Raw genomic sequence first — 25,898 nt, 5'->3', positions numbered from 1 at the left:
TTCACTATTTTTTGACCAATATATGGCTATGACCTTGAACTTACAATTACATCATGCAAAATCTGTCAAAGGCTACTAATGCCATTGTGGAAATGCACTATTCATAGTAAGCCATTTAATTTTATGTAAAGTATGTAAAGATGAATTCACATCATGTCGGAATTACCGTAATTACAAGATTTTGACTTGTAAAAAAAGAACTCGTAATTACAACTTGTAAACAATTTTTTTGAGAGTTCCACCTGACCTCTGCAGATTCATTTCACTGATGTCAGTGTTGCCTTAGAAACGCATAATTCCTAGTTCGAGGATGTGAGCAGCTTCACAGTTCTATACAATAATGTAATTACGACATGGCGTGAATGCATCATAATAACAGTGGGTGAGTGTTGAACTGGTGATGTGATCTCAACATGTCAACACACATGAGGTGATAAAAGATAAACTAACAATAAAAAAAAACCCTAAAGAATATATTAATGTTAGTTTCAACATTTACTAATACATTATCAAAACTAAGCCTATTTAGTGGACATGAACTAACAAACAAATAATGAACAGTTGCATTTTTGTGCTGTCAAATCGATTAATCGTATCTAACATAAAAGTTTGTGTTTACATATATATATATATATATATATATATATATATATATATATATATACACATATACAGATATATACATGTATAAATATGTGTACAGAACATACAGTATATATATAGACACACACTGATATGTAAACAAACGTTTGTTAGATGCGATTAATCGCAATTAATCAATTTGACAGCACTATTTTTTGTTAAATAACATTAACAAAAAATAATAAATACTGAAATGTTATCATATTTTGCCTGTTTTAATTTAGCTTTGAGTTGCAATGTGTTCTTTTCATTTTCATGTCTTTGTTCCTCTGTTGCCACAGTGTTTGATTTGCCCTCATGTGTCTCACCTGTGTCTTGTTAATTATTTTGTTCAGTGCTAGTGTTCCCTGTGTATAAAGAGCCCTGTGTTTGTCTGTCTTTTTCAGATCTTGTCTCACTTTAGGTGTTTTGTTGACTTTTGTTTCCAGATAGCCTGAAGAAGTGTAGTTTTGTTTAAAGAAAGCTGTTTGCAAATTGATCCAGCTTATTTCTGCATTCAGCAATCCTTTGGGACCTTATTTATTAAAGTGTTACTAATAAACCTTTTTGGCATCTTATGTGAGTGAACATTATTTTAAATGTGCATTTCCAATGAAGAAAAAAACTGAGCACAGTAAATTTAGTGGTAAAAAAAAACTGTTAAATTTATTTGCCACCTTGTTACCTGAGTGTTGGGCTGGATTTGGCTTTGTTTTCAGGAAAAAAAAGAAAGAAACTCAACTTTCCTCTTGTTGGACTGCATCTCAAATTTCTCAAGTAATTGCACAGCTTTTATCTAACTCCAGGCCTTACTTTTGTTGGCTGATAAAGTGGTTTCCTTATATCCACTCCTAAGAGTCTGAATCTATGAAGTGCTAAAGAGATTGGTCAAACATTTTGTCATATTTAAATCCATGTGCTCTGCAGCACAGCGCTGTAGCTTTGCCTTTGGTTACTTCTCTGCCCTTTTTGTCCAGTTGTCTAGTTTGGTTGCTCTTCCAAGCTCCAAGGATTGCCAAACGTGTGTGAATGTATTATTATTTTTTTTTTCATTAACGTCTGTGACATTTATTGCAGTTTAACATTAGTGCTATTTATTTCACATGAGAACTCATTCAAAAGCAGGCCAATGTGTGTATATCTGACAGTAGATTTTTCTCACTATTAAGTTTTTCACACCTCATGAGAGCGACAGCTCATGTTCTCTCAGAAATGCACTTATCCAATATCATGTGCCAAAAACCTGTATTCTACATGACCAGTTCCTCAGCACGTACACGTAACGTGCCCCTTCTGGTGTTGTGTGTCCCCTTTTATATGTCTACATTTCCACTCTGTGTTTTGTTGAAGTATGCCATAAATAAAACAGAGCATCTTCCAGTAGTGAGATGTCTTGTGTGCTTGTTTGTCCTACTCAAATAATTGTTTGCAATATCCTGACACCTTGTGGTGAAGATTGGCATTGGCACTTTTCACCTTAAAGGGTTAGTTCACCCAAAAATGAAAATAATCTAATTTATTACTCATGCTCATGCTGTTCCACACCCATAAAACCTTTGTTAATCTTTGGAACACAAATTAAGATATTTTTGATGAAATTCGATGGCTCAGTGAGGCCTTCATATGGAGCAATGACATTACCTCTCTCAAGATCCATAAAGGTACTAAAAACATGTTTAAATCAGTTCATGTGAGTACAGTGGTTCAATATTAATATTATAAAGCGACGAGAATATTTTCGGTGCGCCAAAAAAACAAAATAACGACTTATATAGTGATGGCCGTTTTCAAAACACTGCTTCAGGAAGCTTCGGAGCATAATGAATCAGTGTATCGAATCATGATTCGGATCGCGTGTTAAACTGCCAACGGCGGAAATCACGTGACTTTGGCGCTCCGAACAGCTGATTCAACACACTGATTCATAACGCTCCGGAGCTTCCTGAAGAAATGTTTTGAAATCGGCCATCACTAAATAGACTAAGTGTTTTTTTTTTTTGTTTTTTTTGGCACACCAAAAATATTCTCGTCGCTTTATAATATTAATATTGAACCACTGTACTCACATGAACTGATTTAAATATGTTTTTAGTACATTAATGGATCTTGACAGAGAAAATGTCATTGCTCCCTATGGAGGCCTCACGGAGCCATCGGATTTCATCAAAAAATCTTAATTTGTGTTCTGAAGATGAATGAAGGTCTTACGGGTGTGGAACGACATGAGGGGGAGGAATAAATTACAGAATTTTAATTTTTGTGTGAACCAACCCTTTAAGTTCATGTTATTCAGTCAAAAGGAGAACATGCAATGGGGCCAATGCAGTATCAATTCATCTTGGGACAGATACAGTGTCCAGAGTGATTTTGAGCAGTTCCTTTTTTGAGAACAGTTGCCAGGTCATTATGTGATGCTGGTGGAGCAAAACGTTTTCTGACTTGCTTCTCCAAAATACCCCAAAGTGGCTCAAAAATATTTAGATATGGTGAATGCAGGCCATGGGAGTTGTTCAGCTTCATGTTCATCAAACTATTCTGTCAAGTTTTGCTGTGTGTATAATTTTTTTTTTTTGTATTATCATCCTGATATACACGGGTACAATGTTTGATCCATTAGGTCAGGGGTAGGTGAGTTCGGTCCTAGAGAGCCGCTTTCCTGCTGAGTTTAGCTCCAACCTTAATCGAACACACCTGAACAAGCTAATCAAGCTCTTCAGGATTATAGGCTATAGGCAGCTGAAGGGTTTTTTCTGGGTTAGAGCTAAACTCTGCAGGACAGCGGCTCTCTAGGACCGAACTTGCCTACCCCTGCATTAGGTGCATATGGTCCTCCTGAATGGTTCGGTCCTTGGCAGTGACATGCCCATCAAGCACAGTAGAGAATCCCATGATTTTGCAGCCCAGTCTATCAATGATCCTCCCATGCTTCACTCTGGACATGCAACTTTAAGCTTCTTTAGGGCTTCTCCACACTATAACTTGGATGGGATGGGACGGTAGAGAACGATGTTTCACATTGTCCACAGCCCAAGATTTGCACTGTTGGCCCCAATGAAACCAACATTTGGCATTGGCACGAGTGACCAAAAGTTTGGCTATAGCAGCCCGAACATGAACATTGACTCTGTGGAGCTCCTGATGAACAGTTTTAGAAACAAAAGAGTCGAGGTGGGCATTGAGTTGGGTAGCTGTGGTTTTATGTTTTTTGGATACACTCCGGGGACATCCCTTTCAGACTTCTGTTGGATGCAGTTCGTCCTACATGGTGGTATAGTCCGACATTACCCTGTATGCCATAGCTCTCAATACACCACAAAGACTTGCTGTCCTGGTCACAGCGAGACATGCACCAACAATTTGTCCTCTTTTGGACTCTGATATGACTCCCATTATGTTGTGTGCATTGGTCTGCTAATTCAACCTTCACTCTCTGCTCTTTGATGGAATGTAAAATCAGTGAAGATTGACCATCAGGCTGCGCATATAGGCGTAGGCGAACGTGATTTTACCAAGTACAACATCTTTGCTGATACTGGAACAACATTCCAATCAACCAGTCAGATTTGAGGGAAAAGTTTAGAGTTTATGTCAAGTTTAGGCTTACAACCAGGGTTATAGTGCTTCTACATCAATGTTATTCACCTATCATTTCCCTCTGATTTTAGGGATAAATTATGGGTAGGGATAGGTTTTACAGGTAGGAATAGGATTTTCAGACAACAATGTTGTTCCAGGATCAACAAAATATGTTGATCCGGGAACATATGCATATGAACTAAATGCTAACAGGACAGTGAAATAACGATTGTTATTTGACCTGTTAAAACTGTCCATACATTTATTTCAATATAAATAACATAGTCTACTTAAGGGTATAGTGTACTAAATATGTAGCCTAGCTGAAATTATATTAAAACGTGACTATTATCAAACACTAAAGATGTAATTGACAGCTGCATTAGGACTGGTTCTTTTTGTATTCCAGTAGTTCTTGTATTTTAACAATACTTTTCTCTATGTCGTTTTAAAAAAAATCATGTTTGTATATGAAATAATGCGAAAATAACGCATTGAATAAGACTCAAATCAGTGCTACAACTGCAAGAAATGCTAAAATTCCTACATGGGCAGCAAATAATACGCTTTAAAACTTTTAAAAACACATGTGGTATAAAGAGACCGTACAAATGAATGAACGGATTAAGCACCGTTGTAAGTATACGTCATGAAGTTTAATGAAGGCGGCGGACGGATATGATGATGTTGTGTTGGCACAGTTTGCTCTAGTTCCTGCTCTGCTACATGATTTCTGAACATTGAGATGAACGTCAGTGCTGCACACTTTATTTCACTATTATGGGCCACACAACGCGACTAACGTGAGCAGTTCGTTTCAAAAACGACACTTATTCAGTGAATAACACGCTATGTTTCACTTGAAAGCTCATATGAGAGTGAAGTTTCCAGATATGATGATGTAAATGATGAAAAGATGGGTAAAATATACAAAGATTTTAAAAATACGGTTTACTCTCCTCCATTATGTATATATATATATTGTCAAGCAAAATCTGTTAGTAGCATGGGAACTATTTATTTAGGAAATGTCTTTTAGCGGAAGGATACAGTCCTTCAGGGCGAAACACGAACAGGTGAATGACGCAAAACAGTCGGTCTGTGCGGTGTGCATCCGTCCACCATCACAAAACCCGAGTTAAAAGTACACATCCCATACTGACACCGTATCCAGAAATTATATGCGCAGTTGTGGCACGAAGTACATCTCTTCAGAAAGGAGATTCAGCATGACGTAAGGTAAGAGGACAGATAACACTGTTGGTTCGCTAGCTCGGTGGCTAATCGTAGCGGCAAGTGCATTGATCACTGATGCTTGACCACTTACTGTCTCCGAGCTAAAGCGGACTTTTATATATTTTTAGTGTGCTGTTTACGTGTTTTACATGTATATAGTCAGTATCGGTATCGTCTATGAAAGCGGCAAACAGATTTTAATGTCCTCTAAGCTGTATTTTGCACGTATTGTATATTAATCAGAGCAATATGTTCATATTTGGAGAGCGTGGTTGCTATAATTTGCCCTGTAGATGTAGTAACACTGTTTTCGCACGACATAAGATTATATTAAGAAGCAAACATTAAGGTTTCTTCTTGTTCTAAGATGTTCAGCTCGCGCATCGAAGTTTGCTTGACTGACAGCAGCAGTGTTTTTGACAGTGCGCTACTCTTGTGCGATTACAGGTGATTGTCTGCTAATATCTATCGCAGAGGGGGTGAATTATTATTATTATTATTTGGTTCGGTAACCCTGAAACGCTTATTATAGGTCCGTTATTCTGGTTCATTGTGAACTGCACCCGTGCGCCAGTTCGTGAACTCATTTCAGGTGCCATATGGTGAACGACTCGTCCTGCTCCCATTGATTTTTTGCTTTTTAAAGGTCTCAATAGAATGCAAATGAAGAGTGCGGTCATGCTGGTCATATTATTTCTTCTCTAGGACACAAAATATGATGCTAGACAGAATATTATGGACTGACAGCTTTAGTCACCATTCATGTTCATTGCTCCTTTTTTCCATAAAGTGAAAGCTGACTGAGGCTCTCATTCGACCCTCATCTCTTTTTCTGCTAAACAAAAGAAAATCATACAGGTGATTTGAATACAAAATTATTTTTAGATGACATTTTTCTTTAATGAAATTAGAATAATAATTCTTAATCGTGACCTCTGAATCGTATATAATACAGTTAACGTTAGTTGTAAAGGGTTAGTTCACCCAAAAATGAAAATAATGTCATTAATTACTCACTATCATGTCGTTCTACACCCGTAAAACTGCTGAAATCACGTGACTTTGGTGCTCCGATTTGATTCGTAAATCTCCGAAGCAGTGTTTTGAAATCGGCCCATATAGAAGATATTGTTGAAAAGTCTTTATTTTGTATTTTTGGCGCACAGAATGTATTCTCATCGCTTTATAATATTAAGACAGAACCACTGAACTCACATGAACTTTCTCAAATATGTTTTTAGTACCTTTATGGGTCTTGAGAGTTTCAATGGCTTTGCTCTCAATTGAGGCCTCACTGAGCCATCAGATTTCATCAAAAATATCCTAATTTGTGTTCTGAAGATTAATGAAGGTCTTACAGGGGTGTGGAACAACATGAGGGTGAGTAATAAATTCATATTTGGGTGAACAAACCCTTTAAGTATTTATTTGCTTGAAGTTTAACAGAATTTAATGGGTTTGTTTCACTCCATTGATTTTGTGACTTTTTTCTCCCCCCAATTTTTTCCATAGTGGAATTGATTTTTTATAATAATAACTTAAAAACCTTTAAAACAAACCTATAGTGTGAGCTACTAGGTGGTTTATCTATGGAAAATGATTTTGTCGCAGCCATCATCCAGGTTTCTTCAAACTCATTTCATTAAATGATCGTGTTTAACAGTGGAATTCGTGGTTGAAATCTACGTTATCCATGATTCTGTAAGGAAATCTCCACCAATCAGAATTGTCAAGGCTTTTTAGCTCCACCCACTCCCATGAAGCACTGCGAAAGATGCTGCGTCCAAAATCAGATACTTCTCTGCTATATAGTATGTGAAAAACAATATGCAAACAGAGTAGTATCCGGATGATTTACTACTTCCAGTAAGATTCTGAAGTGCGCATACAATGGACACTTTACTATCCCATGAGGCCACGGGAGAGGATTTGTGAATGGAGTTGAAGGGACGTAACTGACGCTGGTAGATCACATGACAGTAACAACATAGCGGATGTAGTACGTCCAAATTCATTCATACTACATGCATTTGTACTATATAAAACATACTTTTTCAACGGTCGTGAAGTAAATTTTAATTCAAATGTAGTACCTACTCAACAGTACGCAGTGTCTGATTTTCAAATGCTTTTTTGCTTTAAATCAAAGTTTGTGATTCAAATCGTGGCTGGTTGGTTTGGTTAATGGCTTATAATTCTTAAAGACTTTTTTAAAATCTGTATTTCTGAAACCAAGGGTGCTGAAAAAGTGGGCGGGCACCCTTGCAGTTTGGCAGTTTGAAAGATTGAATGTGCTTGTAATGTAATCATATTGTTTTGGTCAGTGTTAACAAAGATTCCTTCGTCTGCTTGAAGTTTTGAATTCGTCTTTAAAACCGACACTCCCTCGACATATGTACAGTATAGTGTGGCTGTAAGGTTTGGCTTTGTTTGTCTACTGTGGTTCACGCCCTCCTTAAGCACAGTGCAGGTTAGGATATCCTGCAGAGATTATGACACTTCTGATGGCCTCTGAGTGCGTTATGTGTCCAGCTGTGATGGGGAAAAAGTACCCCGATATGAGCAGAGTCATCTCGGTGAGAAAGATCCCGTCTCTCATCAGCCCCACCTCCAGCTTTCCTTCCTCCAGCTTCTTCTAGTCACAACACGGCGTGAGTCATGTAACACACTGCCCCCGTCCCTCCCTCTGTTCTCCCCTTCTTGCTGACGTCAGAGAGCTGCCACGTGCCTCATGGCATGAATGGCCTTCGGTTGGCAGGCGTCTCGCTCAATCACTGTCTCACACACACACCAGTGTTATTTTGTCATTTTTATTAATATATTTTGTTTTATTTCAGTTAACGTTTATTTTACACCCGCTATTCCTCAGCCACGCCAGCATAGTCATTTTAAAGGGAATAATTCACCCACAAATCACTGTTACCCTTCTGTCGTCATGACAACGTTGCATTGATCTATCTACCTACCTTGACATGATCCAATCTACTTTCATTATAGCAGCTAACAGCCCAGACTCTGTTTTCCTGAGAGTACTGGGATTTGTAACCTACTATTATTGGAAAATTGTAAGGTTTCTGTTTCTTAGAGTGTCTTCTGGGAGCACTGACTCCTCTCTCACACTGGACACTAATCTGGTGCCTTCAGCCTGTGTCTTTTTGGTTGCTGTGGGGTCTGTTGCCATAGGGATGATACTATCGATGGTGTTCACAGTGTGATGAGGATTGTCATTGTTTGTTTAATGGTGGAGAGCCTGCAGTGATGTCATGACTGTCCTCTTAGGCTCAGACACACTGGTCTACATGAATCTGTATTCATTTGGCTTTGTAAATGGTTAAAAAGCCATATATTTTAACTCTGAAATGCAGTAACACTCATTTCTACAACAGGGCTCAATAATGTTTTGAAGTTTTATTAAGTGTTGACAAGATTTTGTAGTTTTTATAATCAATTAACACTGCTTTTGACTTTCTTTTTTTTTTCAAGATTTATCACCAAAAAAAAATTTGGTTTAACCAAACTTTTGGTTTTACCGAATTACACTTTTGGTTATACCGAATTATAATATTTTCAAACAATGCTAACAGGCTGATATCTAGCTAGCTAGCAAAAGGACAATCAAACATTTTCTATTTAGTACAAGTTTTTAAAATATTACAACATTTATAGCAGTTTTACCGAATGACCTGATGTTTCGGGACATGCGTATGAGCAAGTGAAAACTTGAACTTTTCATATAGTTAAAAGAAAGTTAGCTAGTTTGCTTCATGATCATGTGGTCCTTTGCAGGCGTCTGAATGATGTCACATCCTGTCACATGATTTTGACCGCATGACTTGATCCAAAATGGTCCCTTTATATTGGTTACTCCGAATGACATCAATGAAATTATTTTTTTCTGGACATTCTTTCTCATAACAAAGCAACGACTTCCACACATAATTTTAATACCATTTCGCACTATGTTGATATATGATGTTATAAGATATTTTAATCACATGAAATGGCTTCAGAATCTTTAAAATAACTTTATATGTAGCAAAATATAATTAAAACCTTTTGGATTCAATAAAAGAGATCTAGTTGTTCTACCTTACATACTTTGGATGCCATATCTTAGTTTTTTAGTATTATTAAGGCCTTTGGACAAAAAAATGACCCATCACGTCATTGGCCTATATATATATATATATATATATATATATATATATATATATTAGGTTTTTTAATAATGATAATTTTGAATAATTTTTTCTTGCCCATTATTTTATAGCAGCACATAAATGTTCTTTATGAAGTTCTTCACTCATTTTATTTATTTACAAAAAGAAAATTCACAGCAAACTGGACATTATATTTTAGTTTGAGAACAATGATGAAAAACTGATGATTTGTAGACATACTGAAGATTTCAGAACTGTCACACGGCACTTCTTTTTTTTTTTTTTTTTTAAGTTTGTTATCTTTGTGACAATAGCCCACATTCAGTCATTACTGGTAAGAGATCATGTGTGAACAGGACCTTTTCAAAAATACCAGTAAATTGGAAGTTGTAACATTACCAGTAAATTGGGCCAATCAAAGTTCTTATGGAGATGATGTGATTACTCTGCGCTGTTTACAGTAAGCTTTTTAATATTTTTTTTTTTTTTTTTTTTTTTTTTTTTAAATACACTAGATGATCATCTATATCAGGTGCACCACATCTCGCAGCTTTTTCAACATGTCTCGCTCGAGACCCTGCCTTTTCCATTCATAAGAGCTACGGCTCTGCAGTTGGATACTATTATGTGTGTCTCATGTTTTTAAGAGTAAAAATGCATTTTGTTTGATCATCCATTATGCCTGTCACTCAGACGGCAAAAACATTTTGTCAAATTGAATAGATAGTGAAATGCAAATGAAGACAATGGTGCAGTGTTTAAAGATCATTTCCAATGACTGACATCACAAAATTTACCCGCATTTTGCTGCTGATGTGTGTATGGTCTCTTAAGGGAAAAATGCCAGAACGCCGTTACTTGTGTGAACAGCATATTTGTGTATAAGTCATTCTGGTAATTTTACGGTAATTTACCAGGATTACTGTGTGAAAGGGGCTAATGTAGAACAATGGTTCTCAATCAGGGGACTTCAGCAAACTTCCAAGTTATTCAAAGCTCTAAAATACTGTATCAGGTAGAAATTTTGAGTCAAAAATATTTTTAAAAATCCTTATCCTTAATCCTTATCCAGTACATCATGAACAACTGAAAACATGGAAACATTTGAATATTGTTGTGGGCAGTAGGGGGCCTTGGGGTCAAAACGGTTGAGAACCACACAGAAAACCAAATGCTCAGGTTTGCAGGGCTATAAATAAATAAATAATTTAAAAAAACACAATGGGTCAAGATGATCACTAGATCACTACATTTTCAGCAGAAAGCTCTCACTCTCTCTCAATATCTCTTTCTGTATTATATCCATCAGTGGAGCTTCCAGGAGGTCCTGTACTTGCATTATGCATATCCAGATAACATCTAAGTTTTTCCATTGCTCTCTTTCTGACGTCATGCTACACACACACACACATATATGCAGAGCAGGAAGATAAGCTCTGGTGCATTTATAGAGCAGTCCTTAACTCTATTCCCAAAGACTCTTTGGCTTTCATTCAACAAGGAAGTGATTTATTTTAAACAAACAAGGAAATTGAATGGTGCATTAGCATACCAGCTGAAAAAAGCCTCTGGCAGCCGTAAACCATCAAATTTCTTAAAACACTGTCTCAGAGCAGAGTCCTGCACGGGTCCTGTTTGGTAAACCCACATCCGCAGTACTTAAACACTTGACCTGTTATCCTCCAGCAGCACTAAATCTACTACATCAGATCAACAAAAAATATTTATGTAACGAGCAATCAAACCAACAATAGGCATTCTGAGTTGAGATGCATTTAAGAAAGCATTACATGGTAATAATTAATAGAATGTGCATCTGTCATGTAAACAATACAAAACAATTGCCTACATCATGTGAACAATCTGCACATATAGGCTATTAAAAAAAAAAAAAACGAAAAAAAAAAAGTTGCTTAATTCACACCATATACAGACGCTTAGAGAGCTTATAGGTGAGAATTCTGGCATTAAGTTTTGCCATTTATTTCTTTTGATTTGGGTGGGCCTATAATCCCATATCCCCCCTCTCTCACATTCCCTAATGGGTTTGTTGTGAGTTTAGTGGATAAACAATGCCTGCCTTATGCTAGGCTGTAAACCCAGCTGATGTCAGTGTTATAGAGAGAGAGAGAGAGAGAGAGAGAGGTCATGTAAGGTAGTGTGTTGTCTATGGGCTTCTCATTGGGATGATTTCTTCATGTGGACATGCTGTGCTGCTGAAGATTTTGCTCGCCATCCAGTGTGTCTGCGTTGATCTGGAGAAATGGAGCATGAAAGAGGACAGTATTAAGATGCCTGCAGCTCAAGTTTAGCTTTGAAAAAAAAGCTTTCAGACATTTCACTTCCTCATAGTCTACTACTTTTTTTCCTTATTGAATTGCACTAGAGTGACGTTATATGATATTCTGCTTTGTTGGCTCCTTTAAGCGCATTTTTTAAGGTAAGGTAATTATTTCTAGAGGCTGTGAATTGCATTGATCACTTGAGTAATGATGCTCTCTGTGTGTGTTGGCTTTACTACTATGTTTAATGGGAATGTTTTTACATATTTGGTATGTGTTGGTCCCTTCTCTAGGACCTGTGAACCTCGACCTGACCTGCTCTAGTCGGACTCTTCTCTTCAGACACTAAAACAAATACCATGTCAAGTAAGCTTACTGCATGAATATAAAAAATAAAATGGGAGCATGGTTGTATTTGTGTATTGTTAAACACAGTAAATCCCCTCATAGAGTTTTCTGTTTAGCAGGTAGTTACACTCCAGCCCCAGGGGGGCCTTTTTCGGCCCTCACACCCAGCATGTGGCCCCAGGACATCCTGGCGAAGTACTGTCAGGTAGTTTACTCACATTTCTTTCTTTTTAGAGGAATGTTTCATAACATTGCATTGATGTGTGCCAGATAAATGGTATTTTGTTATTGTAACATCTTCATTGTCATGGGAGATGGTTCATTTCTCACAGACATTGTTCTGATTATTGCAGAAAGACCCCAGTATGGAAGCAGAGCTGCAGTACGATGAATTTGGGTTCCGGATTGACAGTGAAGGTTGGTGTGGGAACATCTGCATTAATAAAAAGTTAAAAAGGCTCAACCTTAACACTTGTCTTGGACAACCACAGGGAAAAAAAAGCTAAATCTGTCTTTACATTGCATTACGTGTATGCACTAAGTTTGCATAATCCATTATTCTGCACCACCCCAGACGGTTTTAATAATACTGTATATATTACCAATTAAAAGTCTGGGGTTAGTGAGTGTTGTTTTGCTTTTTTAAGAAATGATTACTTTAACTCAGAAATGATGCATTATGTTGATCAAAAGTGACATTTATAATGTTACAAAGATTTATATTTCAAATAAATGCTGTTCTTCTGAACTTTATTTTCATCAAAGTTTGCTATAAAATATTTATCATGTTAGATATTACTGTATTTTTATCAAACACCTTTGTGAGCATAAGAGACTTGTTTCAAAAACATTTAAAAATCTTACCAACCCCAAACTTTTGAACAGTAAAGTATATAATATGTATTAAAAAACACTATGTATAATTATTGCCAATAATTTAATATGTTAAATCTTTGTAGAAGTGTTTTTTGGGACAGGTGACTTTTGGAAAAGTAAGTGATCAGGTTTAAAAAGAAAAGTAAAATGGAGAAGCTTAATGTCTCATCTAGTACTGTCTTTTCTCTTCTTTGACAAGAGTGTGAAACTGTTTTTTTTTGTGTGTGTGTGTGCGTGCGTGCGTGTGTGTGTGTGTGTGTGTGTGTGTGTGTGTGTGTGTGTGTGTGTGTGTGTGTGTGTGTGTGTGTGTGTGTGTGTGTGTGTGTGTGTGTGTGTGTGTGTGTGTGTGTGTGTGTGTGTGTGTGTGTGTGTGTGTGTGTGTGTGTGTGTATGTATTTCAGATGGGGTTGAGACACGAAAATGGCTGCGTGGTGAGGGAGCCCCTGAAAGAGAAGATCCTCAGCAAAGACTTCGCTGGCAAGCCCATCTGGAGTTCACCCACAATAACACTGTAGGAGACCTGACGTGGGACAAGATCTCCCCCACACTGGCCCGCTCAGACCGCCTTCGTTCCCTCGTGCTGGGGGGCATACCGCACAGCATGAGACCACAGGTCAGCACTGAGAGCCTGTTTATCGACCTCACAGCATATTAAAAGCTGTCTTTGTATTGTTACACACCATCAGGCGACTTATCTGCTGATGTAATGTTCCCATGGCAACCATGTTCATGCTTGAGGCATTCTTAATGTCACTGAAATAGGACATGATGTCTTGGTAATATCTTGTTTATGCTGTATTGCTATTTTTAGAGAATCCCATGAGAACAGCGGTGCGTCTCGAATCTATGATCTTCCAGCTGCATCTTTGTGTGTTTATCTGTCTCGTACTCCATTGTCTTTTTTATGCATTTCCTCAGTTGTGGATGCGTTTGTCTGGGGCTCTGCAGAAAAAGAGAACGTCAGAAATTTCCTACAGGGAAATCGTCAAAAACAGCTCTAATGATGACACTACAGCAGCCAAGCAGGTACATGTCATCTCTGCCACAGATCTATTGTGGAGATTTATTTGAAGTAGAAATTTCTATTTCAAATAAATGTTGTTCTTTTGAACTTTCTATTTATCAAAGAATCCCCCAAAAACAAAATATTAAGCAGCACAACTGTTTTCTACGTTGATCATAATAATAAATGTTTATTGAGCAGCAAATCAGTATATTATAATGATTTTTGAAGGGTCAGACACTGAAGACTGGATGCTGAAAATTCAGCTTTGATATTACAAATAAATTAAATTTTTAAATATAGGCCTTTTTCAATAGTTCAACAGTTATTTTAAATTGTAATAATATTTCACAATATTGCTGTTTTTACTGAATTTTGATCACATAAATGGAGCCTTGGTGAGCATGAGAAACATTTAAAAAATCATACACACTTCAAGCTTTTAAATGATAGTGTATGTCATTTACATGTCAAGTCAGCTTTATTTATATAGCACTTAATATAATACAGGTTGTTTAAAAGCAGCTTTACAGTGATAGCAGGAAAATGATTCAGTGATGCAAACAGAGATCATTTAGGCTGTACAGCAGCTTTAAAAGAAAACAGTGTTTTCATAAAATTTATTTAGCTGATGCATACAAACAACAAAAACAGAATCCTGTAATATTAGTAGTTATGTAAAAAGCTTATTGGTAAAACATGATGATGTTCTGTTTTCTTCCAGCTTGAAGAATAATGAAATATGCTAAATTTAACAAGCTACATTGATATTTAAATTCACTGTGGCAAAAAAAAAAAAAATATATATATATATATATATGCATAAAAGATAATATCTGAATATCTCAAAATATAAGTCTTGGGCTATGTGTTTATAGTTTTTTTTTTACTTTAGTTGGTGTGTAATATTGGTGTTTCAGCATAAACAACATCTGCAAAGTTGCAAAGGGAGATATTTTCTTTTACAGAATTCTGTTTAAAACAAGCTTCTTCCTGGGTTAGTGACATCACTAATCCTAAAATTTACATAAACCCTGCTCCCGAGAACATGCAACAAAGGAGGTGAGGCCATGTTGGGCTGCTTTAGAGAAGAGGAAGTGTTGCTGCCATACCGTCATTTTATGCCAGACTGCTTCACAAACAAGGGTCAATTCAATGCTGGATTTGCACAAAAGATTAACATGACGGCACATGCTAGTCGATGAGTTGAATCAACTCCACAGCAACTATATAAATTTATCCACTAACCGTTCAGAAACATCTATAAGTTGTCTCTCCATCAGTGTCCGACCCTGGTTTGAACAGTATAAGGCTGAACACCGTTACTGACGATCATCATTTTGGCTGCGTGAGATTGTCCAGCTTTGTTGTTGTTGAGCATCTGTAGTGCAAGCTGTTAAAGCTCTGCCTTCTTTTGGAAAGCAGGCCGGGAGCAGCTCATTTACATTTAAATGGACGCACACAAAAACTGCATGTTTTTGCTCACACCCAAATAGGGGCAAATTTGCCACGCTCTAATAAATGATCTGTGGGGTATTTTGAGCTGAAACTTTACAGACACATCCTAGAGACACCAGAGACTTTTATTACATCTTGTAAAAGAGGCATTATAGGTCCCCTTTAAAAGTTGAACTACTTTTATTTTGATCTGTCTGCCACAATAATGTTTTTGAATTATCTTCATTTGGGTTTTGTGTCAGCTAACATCAATATGCATTTTACTCGTGATGTGTTTGATTTATTTATTACCATCTTCCAATATTTCCTTTATTAAGGTTCTCTCTCTGTCTGTGCTGCAGATAGAAAAGGATCTTTTGCGGACCATGCCCACTAATGCATGCTTCAGCACTTTGTCGAGTGTGGGGGTGCCCAAGCTCAGGCGGGTCCTGAAAGGGCTTGCATGGCTGTATCCCGACATCGGCTACTGTCAGGGCACTGGCATGGTGAGGAGCAACCTTAACACAGACTCTCTGTCTCTCTGTTGTCTAACATTTGGGTCATCAGGTGTCAGACTCTGTGGCATGCGTGTTTGTCTTTGATGCAGGTGGTGTCCTGCCTGCTGTTGTTTCTGGAGGAGGAAGATGCTCTGTGGATGATGTGTGCTCTGATAGAGGACATGCTGCCTCCCTCATACTTCTCCTCCACTTTGTTGGGAGTTCAAACTGACCAGCGTGTGCTCAGACAGCTCATAGTGCAGTATCTGCCTCGCCTGGACCAGCTGCTACAGGAGCATGACATTGGTGAGACACACACAGCCTCACATTAAGAGGGTCCTTAAAAGTTTTCAGTTTGGTCAAATTTAAGGTCATAATAACACGTCTTAAATATCTTAAATGGTATAACAAAAGTCTTAATTATCATTTTAAAGGTGCGGTAAGCGATTTCTGAGAAACACTTTTGATATTTGAAATTGACACCCAAACAAACACTCATTGCTCCGCCCCAAAAATAACGAACATACAATGCAACACAGGCAACCACAAACAGCAGCCGCATCAGACAGCTTTGATTCAACAACAACCAATTCAAAATCCAATGTTACTCGCGTATCAAGCAGAAACAAAGCAACCTCGGGTGTCTGTTTTCAGGCCTTCACGCTCTCTAACTTCTCTCCAGCACTAGGAAGCTTTTCCAATATTAATGCATGTCCTAGTTCTTGCCTGATCGTAACCCTTCTTTCCAATTATATTCCTCTGACCAGGGATGTGCACAGACATTTTGGAGGACAGGGGCTCAAGCGGAAAAAAGGGCACTTCTCAATTATTTATTTCAAAAAAACGTTTTTGTTTTTTTTAAACAAAACGTTAAATATATTAACACAACTCTTCCTTACAGATTTATTTTAATTCACTCACACAACTGTTTCATACTCAACAGATTTCTACAAAATAATCAGTTTACACAGAGACCATGGTCTTCTTTAGTATTCACTAGGTTTCTCACAAGAGAAGGCAACGTCAAAGGAAACTTTGCCACAATGTGCATGTTTTCTATGCTACTAGTCTCAAGTATATATTTGGAATAAATGACTGCACCAAGGAGAGGGACATAGTTTCCCCAATGATTTGTTTATTTTGAGCAAGGCAATAAATCGTTTTAATTCTTTTGGTGGTAATGGAATACATAACACTTCAAAATTAGACGAAAATCTTCACACTAAACTGGAAAAAGCTGTTGCTCCTATTTTGTTAATTTTACAGGAAAAAACACCGCAAAAATTAGATCCTATTCACCTGCAGTGTCAAGCGTATGCAAATGACAGGCGTTAACTAATTAAAATGCGTTAACGCATTTTAATTAGTTAACGCCTAATTTGCACATCAACGTGGCGAATGTGATGACGTTATTAGACACAAATTTTACTGTTCACTTGTAGTGTTTTCATTAAGTACAGCACATTAGCCTATATGTATGGCCATGATATATTGCCTTAGCTTAACGTAAGCTAACTTTTTACATTAGCTAGTAGCTCATGAGTCATGCATGTTACTTTTTAAAGTGTCAAAATGTCATTGCGTAGCAGTCTATGGAGGGACAGAAATCGCTCAGATTTCATCAAAAAGATATTTATTTGCAATCCAAAGATGAATTTAAGTCTTACGGGTTTGGATCGACATGAGGGTGAGTAGGTAATGACACAAATACTCAACAAGACAGGCATATTGACATAACTGTGTGTGTATTTGACCGTTCAAGTGCAGTAAGCCACAAAAGGGAACTGAATTCGGGATTGCTCGAGCGCTTTGGCTGTGTTTCAGACAGCACGAGTACCGCAATGAGTTGTTTTCCGCAGCTTACTGCGCTTAACTCTTTTAACGTCAAGCAGGTCACACATAGGTAACAGTCGTGTGCCCAGTCTATTCTCTGCGGTATGCCTCGACCTAAAATTTGGACTTTTCACAACTTTTTGTTGTAGCCTATGGAAAACAGTCAAATGGCATTGCAAGCCATTGCAATATACATATCGCGATGTGTACATTTGCGATATTTTGATAAATCGTGCAGCCCTACCTAATGTTCATGTTTTCCCTCTCAGAACTGTCTTTAATCACGCTGCACTGGTTCCTCACTGCCTTTGCCAGTGTGGTGGACATACGCATCCTGCTGCGAATCTGGGACCTGCTCTTCTACGAGGGTTCAGTGGTGCTCTTCCAGGTTACACTGGGCATGCTGAAGATCAAGGTAGCTCATGTCTTTGGTTGTTTTGTTTTTTGTATTCTATTAACTACACCTTCATATTTTAAATAAGGCAATGATGAGTGTTTTATTTGACACAGTCAATAATAATCGTTTCTTCCTGTGTTCTTAAGGAGGAAGAGCTGGTATCGTCTGAGAACTCAGCATCAATCTTCAACACGCTGTCAGATCTGCCCAGTCAACTAGAGGATGGGGCCGCAGTGCTGGGAGAGGCTGTGCGTCTGGCAGGATCTCTGTCTCAGGATAACCTAGATGCACACAGACACAAGCATTTGGCCTACATCCTGGCAGAGCAGGCCCAGCTCAACTCCAACAACTCCCATTCTCTCCACACCAACCTCAACAAAGTGAGATCATGAAAAACATCTTTAACCATCATCTGTGATGCACACAGTTTGACACACCCCAATGACAAGAGACAAAATGTGATCGAAGGCTTACTCATAGTTGTGTGTCATTGCGCAGGTGGTCCGCAGACAGAGCCTGCACAGGAAATCCACCCTGAGCTCACTGCTTTGGGGCGAGGACGAGGTGGAGGCAATGAAGGCCAAAAATATTAAACAAACAGAGCTGGTGGCAGCGCTGAGAGAAGCCATCAGTCGCACCGCAGAGCACTTTCACTGCCTGGACCCTCGCAATTGCAGCACTGTAAGAGCCACTCAATCAAATCAATCAGGAAGAATTCAATTAGAAACAGAACATTTGCACTGAAACCGCAACACTGTGACTCATGTATGGTTGCACTGAGCTGACCGGATGACTCACTGAGTTGTTTTGTTGAATTGTGTAAATTAGGCTTATGCAACAAGAAATTAGCAGCACACTTGCTTTCCCTGTAAACAGACCACCGTGAGTCATGGACAGTCTCGAGTTATTAATCAATTATAATCATTAAGTAGTCAGATATCAAGCCAGATATTTCATTTGACAATTCGGTTGTTAAGTCTGACGTCACGCAGCAGCGCTTCCGGGTCCAAACGCTCTGTCTCATACCACAAGAAAACAACAAATGGTGCTAATATACACACACGATGTGGTGTAATACTACAAAAAAGATATAATTATAACCTTTATCTCCATACCAAAATTCCAGATGGCCAGACAATGATTCATCTTTTATAAATCGTCAAAATATTAATATCTGTGACGCTGTGAGCACGGAGACTGTTGTGTAGACTGTAAGTATTTAAAATGTTTAACTTTTTAAAATGATTGATGTTCGAAATGAATAAATATCGCTCATAAACGGCCATCGATGGCATTCTCAAGTGAAACGAGTCGAGCCGGAAACGGCGTTCCTTACGTCATGACTTAACAAGTGGATACTGAATTCCTCTGAAAATTAAACTGGAAGAAAACTTCTGTCCATATTAATTGTAGCCATCAGTATTATTATTATTATTATATCATTGTATATTAATAATTATACTAATGATAAAAATTATAATGATATTTACAGTATTGTAATTATTGTAATAATAGTAATAATTATATTTATTATTATTATTATTATTATTAGCAACTGTTGACCTTAATTTTTATTATAGCCCAAAAACATTTTTTGTACATTTCTTGTGTGTGTCTTTCTCTCTAGGATTTGACTCCAGACTATTCTATGGAGAGTCATCAAAGGGATCACGAGAACTTCCTGGTTGTGTCTCGGAATCGTCGGAGACGAGCCAAAGCATTGCTGGACTTTGAACGGCACGATGATGATGAACTGGGCTTTCGGAAGAATGACATCATCACAGTGCGCATCTGCCGTTTCTGTCCTTTAAACATGTTAACTGACGCCTGACCCTTGATTCTTAACTGTATTTCTGTTTATTCTTAGATCATCTCACAGAAAGATGAGCACTGCTGGGTGGGAGAACTGAACGGCCTGAGAGGTGAACTGAGATGAGTTTACAATAGAGTGGTGCAGGTATGACAGGGCAAAACGTAGAAACGAGTTACCGTGTTAGCACTTCCGGTTCCATTGTGCCAAAGACAACGGGTTTTTTGAATGGGATTTTGGTTAAATGGCTGAACACAAGCTCGAGACACTTTCACGTTTTATTCTACGACATAAAGCATCAGCATTTACCCCACTCCTGATTTTTTTTAAAAGTTGTTACATGTCTTAAAAAAGGTGGTTGCTAAATGGGACTACAGAGGCAGTCAGGGAGATTAAATGTCATCACGCCGAACAGGTATTATTATTATTATTCTTGATGGGCTAAATGTGTATCATAAACTGTTGTTGATCACAGAGCTTGTTTTTTGCAATAATACAGAAGCCTATGGAAAAATCCTATTGGGTTTTTGTGTGATGCTAACTGCCGATTGGCCTACAAAGTGACGTCATACCTGCATCACTCTATAAACATTAAATCTGATTTTCTGAAAAGGTCCCTACTCCACTTACAAGTCCATCAGTATTTCCCATAACACTTTTTGTCTTTTTAGGTTGGTTTCCTGCAAAATTTGTGGAAGTCTTAGATGAACGAAGTAAAGAGGTGATTATTAATAGGGAATGTCTTTGCTTGTGATAATAGGTCATTAAGCGGTTTATTTTCTCATGCACATCTGTTGTTGTTGTTGTTCAGTACTCTCTGGCTGGAGATGACACCGTAACTGAGGCAGTCAATGACTTGGTCAGAGGCACATTGTGTCCTGCTCTCAAGGCCATCTTTCAGCACGGCCTGAAGAAGCCCTCCATACTTGGGGGACCCTGTCACCCATGGCTTTTCATTGAGGAGGTACATGACAACTTTTGTGAGAGAAATGTCTTACTCCTTTTTTAAAGTGCTTTTGTAGCAGGTTGTGTTTCCTTTATAAATAAATATACAGTATAGATGCATACATGCCAGAAGTTCAAGTGGGTGAAAGAGTTGTGATTATGTGTGTGTGTTAATCACAGGCGGCCAGCAGAGAAGTGGAGAGAGATTTCAACTCTGTCTACTCCAGACTGGTGCTGTGCAAGACCTACAGGTGAGACATGTAGTAATATAAACGTAACATATCCTCATAACGGTGCTTTGTTGATACGATAGCCGGTCGGATCCTTGTCTCTTCAGGTTAGATGAAGATGGGAAGGTGCTCACACCTGAAGAGCTACTGTACAGGGTGGGTTTTACAATAGAAATCTTATTAGTGATCAGCAGTTGAGTACTGTTTTTTGCTTATGCATTGAGCGCTCCCTGTCTGTCATGTTAGGCAGTGCAGTCTGTCAACATGAGCCACGATGCTGCTCACGTTCAGATGGATGTCAAGTTCCGCTCGCTTATCTGCGTGGGCTTAAAGTAAGTCGCCCTGCTGATATACTCTCTCTTTATGTTTTATTTTCCCATTATGCAAGCTTGCAGCATATTCTCTCTTCATCTTTGTGTGTGTGTGTTGTGTCAGTGAGCAGGTGCTGCACCTTTGGCTGGAGGTGTTGTGTTCCAGTATGAGTGCCGTGGAGAAATGGTACCATCCCTGGTCTTTCCTGCGCAGTCCTGGCTGGGTTCAGATAAAGTGTGAACTCAGGTAAGACTGAGCGTCTGTTGATGGGCTGAGATGGCTGTCTCTTTGAGAATTACAGACTGTCAAATTCCTCCATCAGATCTCAAACCTGTGCTAAACTTGTGTATATATCAAAACATGGCACATTGAACGGAACAGCGGTGTTAATAATAATACGTTATTTTATTTTTGAGAGTAGACATGATGCTGAATTGGTCATTCCAGACTTGTCTTTATTGAAAGGTGATGTACCACCAGTATGTGTATAAAACTACAAATTTTGTTGAAATGTACTGCTTTTAATGTCACTAGGCAATGTTTTTACACAGAAAGTTCTTTAATGGATGTTTTTTTTTAAATGTTTCACCAGAAATAAGCTTTTTTTTTTTCTTTCTTTCTTTTTAAATATTGGAATGAAAAAGCATATATAATGTTTGTTATATTTATGCGAGTTGGTTCAACTGTTGTTTTTTACTACTACTGTGCTAATTCTGTTTATTTATTTATTTTTAATATATTGATCTTGCCATGAAAATAGCCATAGTTGCTGATATGGCAATAAAAAATAAATAAACTGTTGTTGGGCTGAAATTGGGGTTACGAACCATTCAGAACAAAGAGAAATTTTAAAATTTGTTAATTTAATGTATTTTTTAATTTCAAAACTAGTCATAAGAATAACATTTTAAAATGTAGATTGTCTTGTTACTCTACATTTTTATTTCTGCTCTAAATTATCATTATTATTATTTTCATTAAACATTACATTTTCTCATAAGCCATAATAATTAATTTAATTTCCGAGCAAATCTTTGAGTCATTTCATAACTTGGTCTGAATGATTCATTGCTGAATTCTCTGTAATCATAACTGGAGGGGTCATAGAAATTCATTGAAGTGTCAAGAAGTGTTTAAAGCTGGTCTCCGTGTTAGAAACGACTGCCACAACTGTTGGTTTGGTTTATTTTGAGTGTATTACTGACATGAGTTTGTATGTGCTGCTTTCAGAGTTCTCTCAAAGTTTGCCTTCAGTCTCTCCCAAGACTGTGAGCTGCCTACCAAAAAAGAGGTGAGAGATTAACACTTCTTGACTCACATTCACTCAACGTCTCACATGTCCTCCCACACGCACACGCAGACACAAAAAACACACAGTGTAATGTGTTTGTCTGCCATTCCAGAAGTCTCCCGTTCTCAAATCAGAAGTGGTGGATGTCTTGGTCCAACATCACCTCTTTAGTTGGGACCTCTAGGTAATGCTGGCAGCTAGCTTAATAACTAGCTGCCAAAGCAAGAAGTGGTGGTAGTAGTAGCTATAGCGCTTGGTGTGTCCTGCTCTCCTGTTCACTGCTGTTTACATAGTGGCTCCACATAATGTGAACTAAACCTCTAAAAACCAGTTTAGCAGCTTTTGTGTTGAATGCTAATTAAACTCTACAGCAAACACTACTCTTCACTAAAGACAGACCTCTGTGTGCTTGTTAAGATAAAGGCCTGCTCACACCAAGTCATATGCAGATAAACAGCAAACATTTAGCACCAGAACTATTCAGTCAATCTATCTAATGCTGATTTATTTAATCTTTTAAATTATTATTATTATTTTACCTGTGCTTCATTTTAATCATCTAAATGAAGGGAAATTATTTTTTTTTAAGTCTCTTACACAGACTGCATTTATTGAATAAAAAATACAGTAAATTAAATGAAATATTAAAATTAAAAATTAAAATAACTGTTTTCTGTGTAATATATTTTAAAATGTAATTTATTTCTGTGATGATCATTACTCCAGTCTTCAGTGTCACATGATCCTTCAGAAATCATTCTAATATGATGATTTGATGCTCAAAAAAACAAAAAAATCTGTTAAATTAATATTCATATTACAGATTAATATTTTTGTGAAAATCGTGAAAAAATTTTTTCTTGGTTCTCTGACAAATAGAAAGTTCAAAAGAACAGCATTTATTTGAAACAAAGCTTTTTGAGTAGTGTATATCATAATGCAAACTCATTGGACGATTCTATTTATTTATTTTTGCATCTCAACAATTGAAAAATACAAAAACTTTTCATGCAAACATTGAACTTTGTGTGAACAGGCTTTAAGGGTGGATTGTCTGGGTGTCTGACTAGTTGCCGTCATCTTCATTGTGGGAATTGACAGGATGCAATATTGCACAGGATGATAATTTGATTATGACGTATGCATGCTCGTGAAAATCCTCTCTTCATTCTGGTAGGCTCGATGCTAATGGAGGTTTTTGCAGTTGTCTATAAGTTGCATTGAGAGGAATTCCACAGTGACGCCACATTCACTTGAAACGCGAGACCATTGGCGCTAATGTTAGCTCATAGAGGAATTTCCGCTCTGTGCTTTAGCTGAATTAGTGCACCGTGGTTCTCGTGTCACCACTGACCTTTTTGTCTTGACTCGAGCTCTCAAGCACTGATAGAGTGCCATGTTTAATTAAAGTAAGATAGTGGTGAAAATCAGCGGGAATGCTGAGCACAGCCATTTGTTTTAATTAATTCAGCCAACAGAGAGCTGTTTAATCAGTGCTATGCAGTTGTGAAGACGCATTACCGAACGGCTCACTTTACCCCACTCTTTTTCCAGGAGAAGGAGCAGAGGCCTCTGAAGGAGGGAGTTCAGGACATGTTGGTGAAACATCACCTCTTCAGCTGGGACATCGACGGCTAAAACATTACACACATCCTGTGAGCTGCACACACAGGCCAAATCACTCTCCATCTGCAGAAAAACAGGGATCACATGTGAAATTAAAGTTCATTTCATGTACAGCTTTATGTCACATGGCTGAAATGGTGAGTGTTAGCGTGTCTTGGCACAATAGTTTCACTTTTTGTGACTCTTGTAAGAGTCTGTCTGTACAAAGGAGGAGTCCATTGCCAAGTAGTTTGCACAGAATCAAACTACAGAAAGGGCCAATGTGGTCTGCCTGCAAGCACTTCCCCTCCTCCGAAGCAAAATAAATATTGCACCATTTGGGGCACAATTACAGTGGTCATGACTCAAATGAATGTTGGCTTCTGAAGAGTTGTTTTGAAGAGCTAAATCAGTGTCAATGATCACGTTTCACGTTTGTGTGTATTGGGAATTAAACCACATTTAGTCAAACACATATGCTTCGCAATGTCAAATGATCTTTAGAGGATTTTCAAATCAAGATGGTTTGCAAAATAACTGGTTGCCACCCCACATCTGTAACATCAAAGTAATGACAGCAGGTGATGGAGAGACTCATTTACTGTAGTCAGATCTCTCTCTCATGTGTAGTTCAGACTGCAGCATTTGATTGAATCGACCTCTATTGGGCCATGAAGGACATCACTGATTCATTGTTGGTGTGGCAATGAATCGACCTGGTGACATATCTTGGTATTTCTTATAAACCACGTAAAGTATACAGTAAAGAAGAGAAACTGGTATTTAGCTTTTTGAAATGTAAAATTGATTGTCCAGCACTGCATTACAGTCTACATCAAGTCATAATGGACTACTTTAAGAGCCTACAGCGGCACAATTACATGTTACGTGAGTTAAAGGAAAAGGGGCTCCACTTTGTAGTTCTTATAATTGGTATAATTGTTTTGAACCAAAAACTAGTCTGTAATGGTTAAGCATGACCAACTCGCAGGGCTTTAGATCATATCCACGATCACTGATGTGTACGTAAATAAAAATCTATATCTGTAAGAATTCTTGTTTGTCTTTTATTTGTGCAACATCTGCTCGTTTTCAATCATTTACTTTCTTTGTTGTTTTACAACCAATTGAAACACATTATTGAAAAGAAAAAAAAATGGGGAGGGACTTTGTTCAAGCCAATGGTTGTGTGGGTGGAGGGAGATCTGAACACAAGCTTGCAGTCAGTTGAAAAAGGGACAGAGTTTAAGCGGATTGGAGTTCAGCACACATCACCAGACACAAGTCTGTCACCTGAAGATTGAGTCATGATTAAAATTTACTACGTTAAGCATTCGAAATTAAAATTGCATGTTAGAATCATTCACAATTTAGAAAATAGAGTAAATTTTCATATAATGGAAATATTTTGACTTCTATGGATATAAAAAAATAAAATA

At 37.7% G+C, this 25,898-nt stretch overlaps 1 protein-coding gene across 5 annotated transcripts; it reads left to right on the top strand.

Annotated features, from left to right (window-relative positions):
* Positions 1 to 5,264: 5,264 nt before the first annotated feature.
* On the top strand, positions 5,265 to 25,480 carry sgsm3 (small G protein signaling modulator 3). Of its 5 annotated transcripts, XM_067382107.1 has the most exons (22): positions 5,265 to 5,436; positions 12,169 to 12,241; positions 12,340 to 12,428; positions 12,577 to 12,640; positions 13,501 to 13,712; positions 14,018 to 14,125; positions 15,878 to 16,045; positions 16,147 to 16,342; positions 18,139 to 18,284; positions 18,413 to 18,646; positions 18,765 to 18,947; positions 19,894 to 20,049; positions 20,134 to 20,188; positions 20,748 to 20,797; positions 20,888 to 21,040; positions 21,202 to 21,272; positions 21,359 to 21,407; positions 21,498 to 21,583; positions 21,687 to 21,809; positions 22,794 to 22,854; positions 22,967 to 23,038; positions 24,409 to 25,480. In XM_067382107.1, exons 2-21 carry the CDS (start codon positions 12,235 to 12,237, stop codon positions 23,036 to 23,038), a joined length of 2,283 nt encoding a protein of 760 aa, XP_067238208.1. In that variant the 5' UTR covers positions 5,265 to 5,436; positions 12,169 to 12,234; the 3' UTR covers positions 24,409 to 25,480. The 5 variants fall into 5 exon arrangements, with proteins under 5 accessions (XP_067238208.1, XP_067238205.1, XP_067238207.1 ...); XM_067382104.1 differs by lacking the exon at positions 22,967 to 23,038 and having other exon boundaries at positions 24,409 to 25,479; XM_067382106.1 differs by lacking the exon at positions 22,967 to 23,038 and having other exon boundaries at positions 12,343 to 12,428; positions 24,409 to 25,478.
* The last annotated feature ends 418 nt before the right edge of the window (positions 25,481 to 25,898 follow it).

This window comes from Chanodichthys erythropterus, chromosome 3 (assembly GCF_024489055.1).
Source record: "Chanodichthys erythropterus isolate Z2021 chromosome 3, ASM2448905v1, whole genome shotgun sequence".
Taxonomy (NCBI): domain Eukaryota; kingdom Metazoa; phylum Chordata; class Actinopteri; order Cypriniformes; family Xenocyprididae; genus Chanodichthys; species Chanodichthys erythropterus.
Note: the sequence above shows the minus strand (reverse complement) of the source record. Positions and strands in the feature narration are given on the sequence as shown.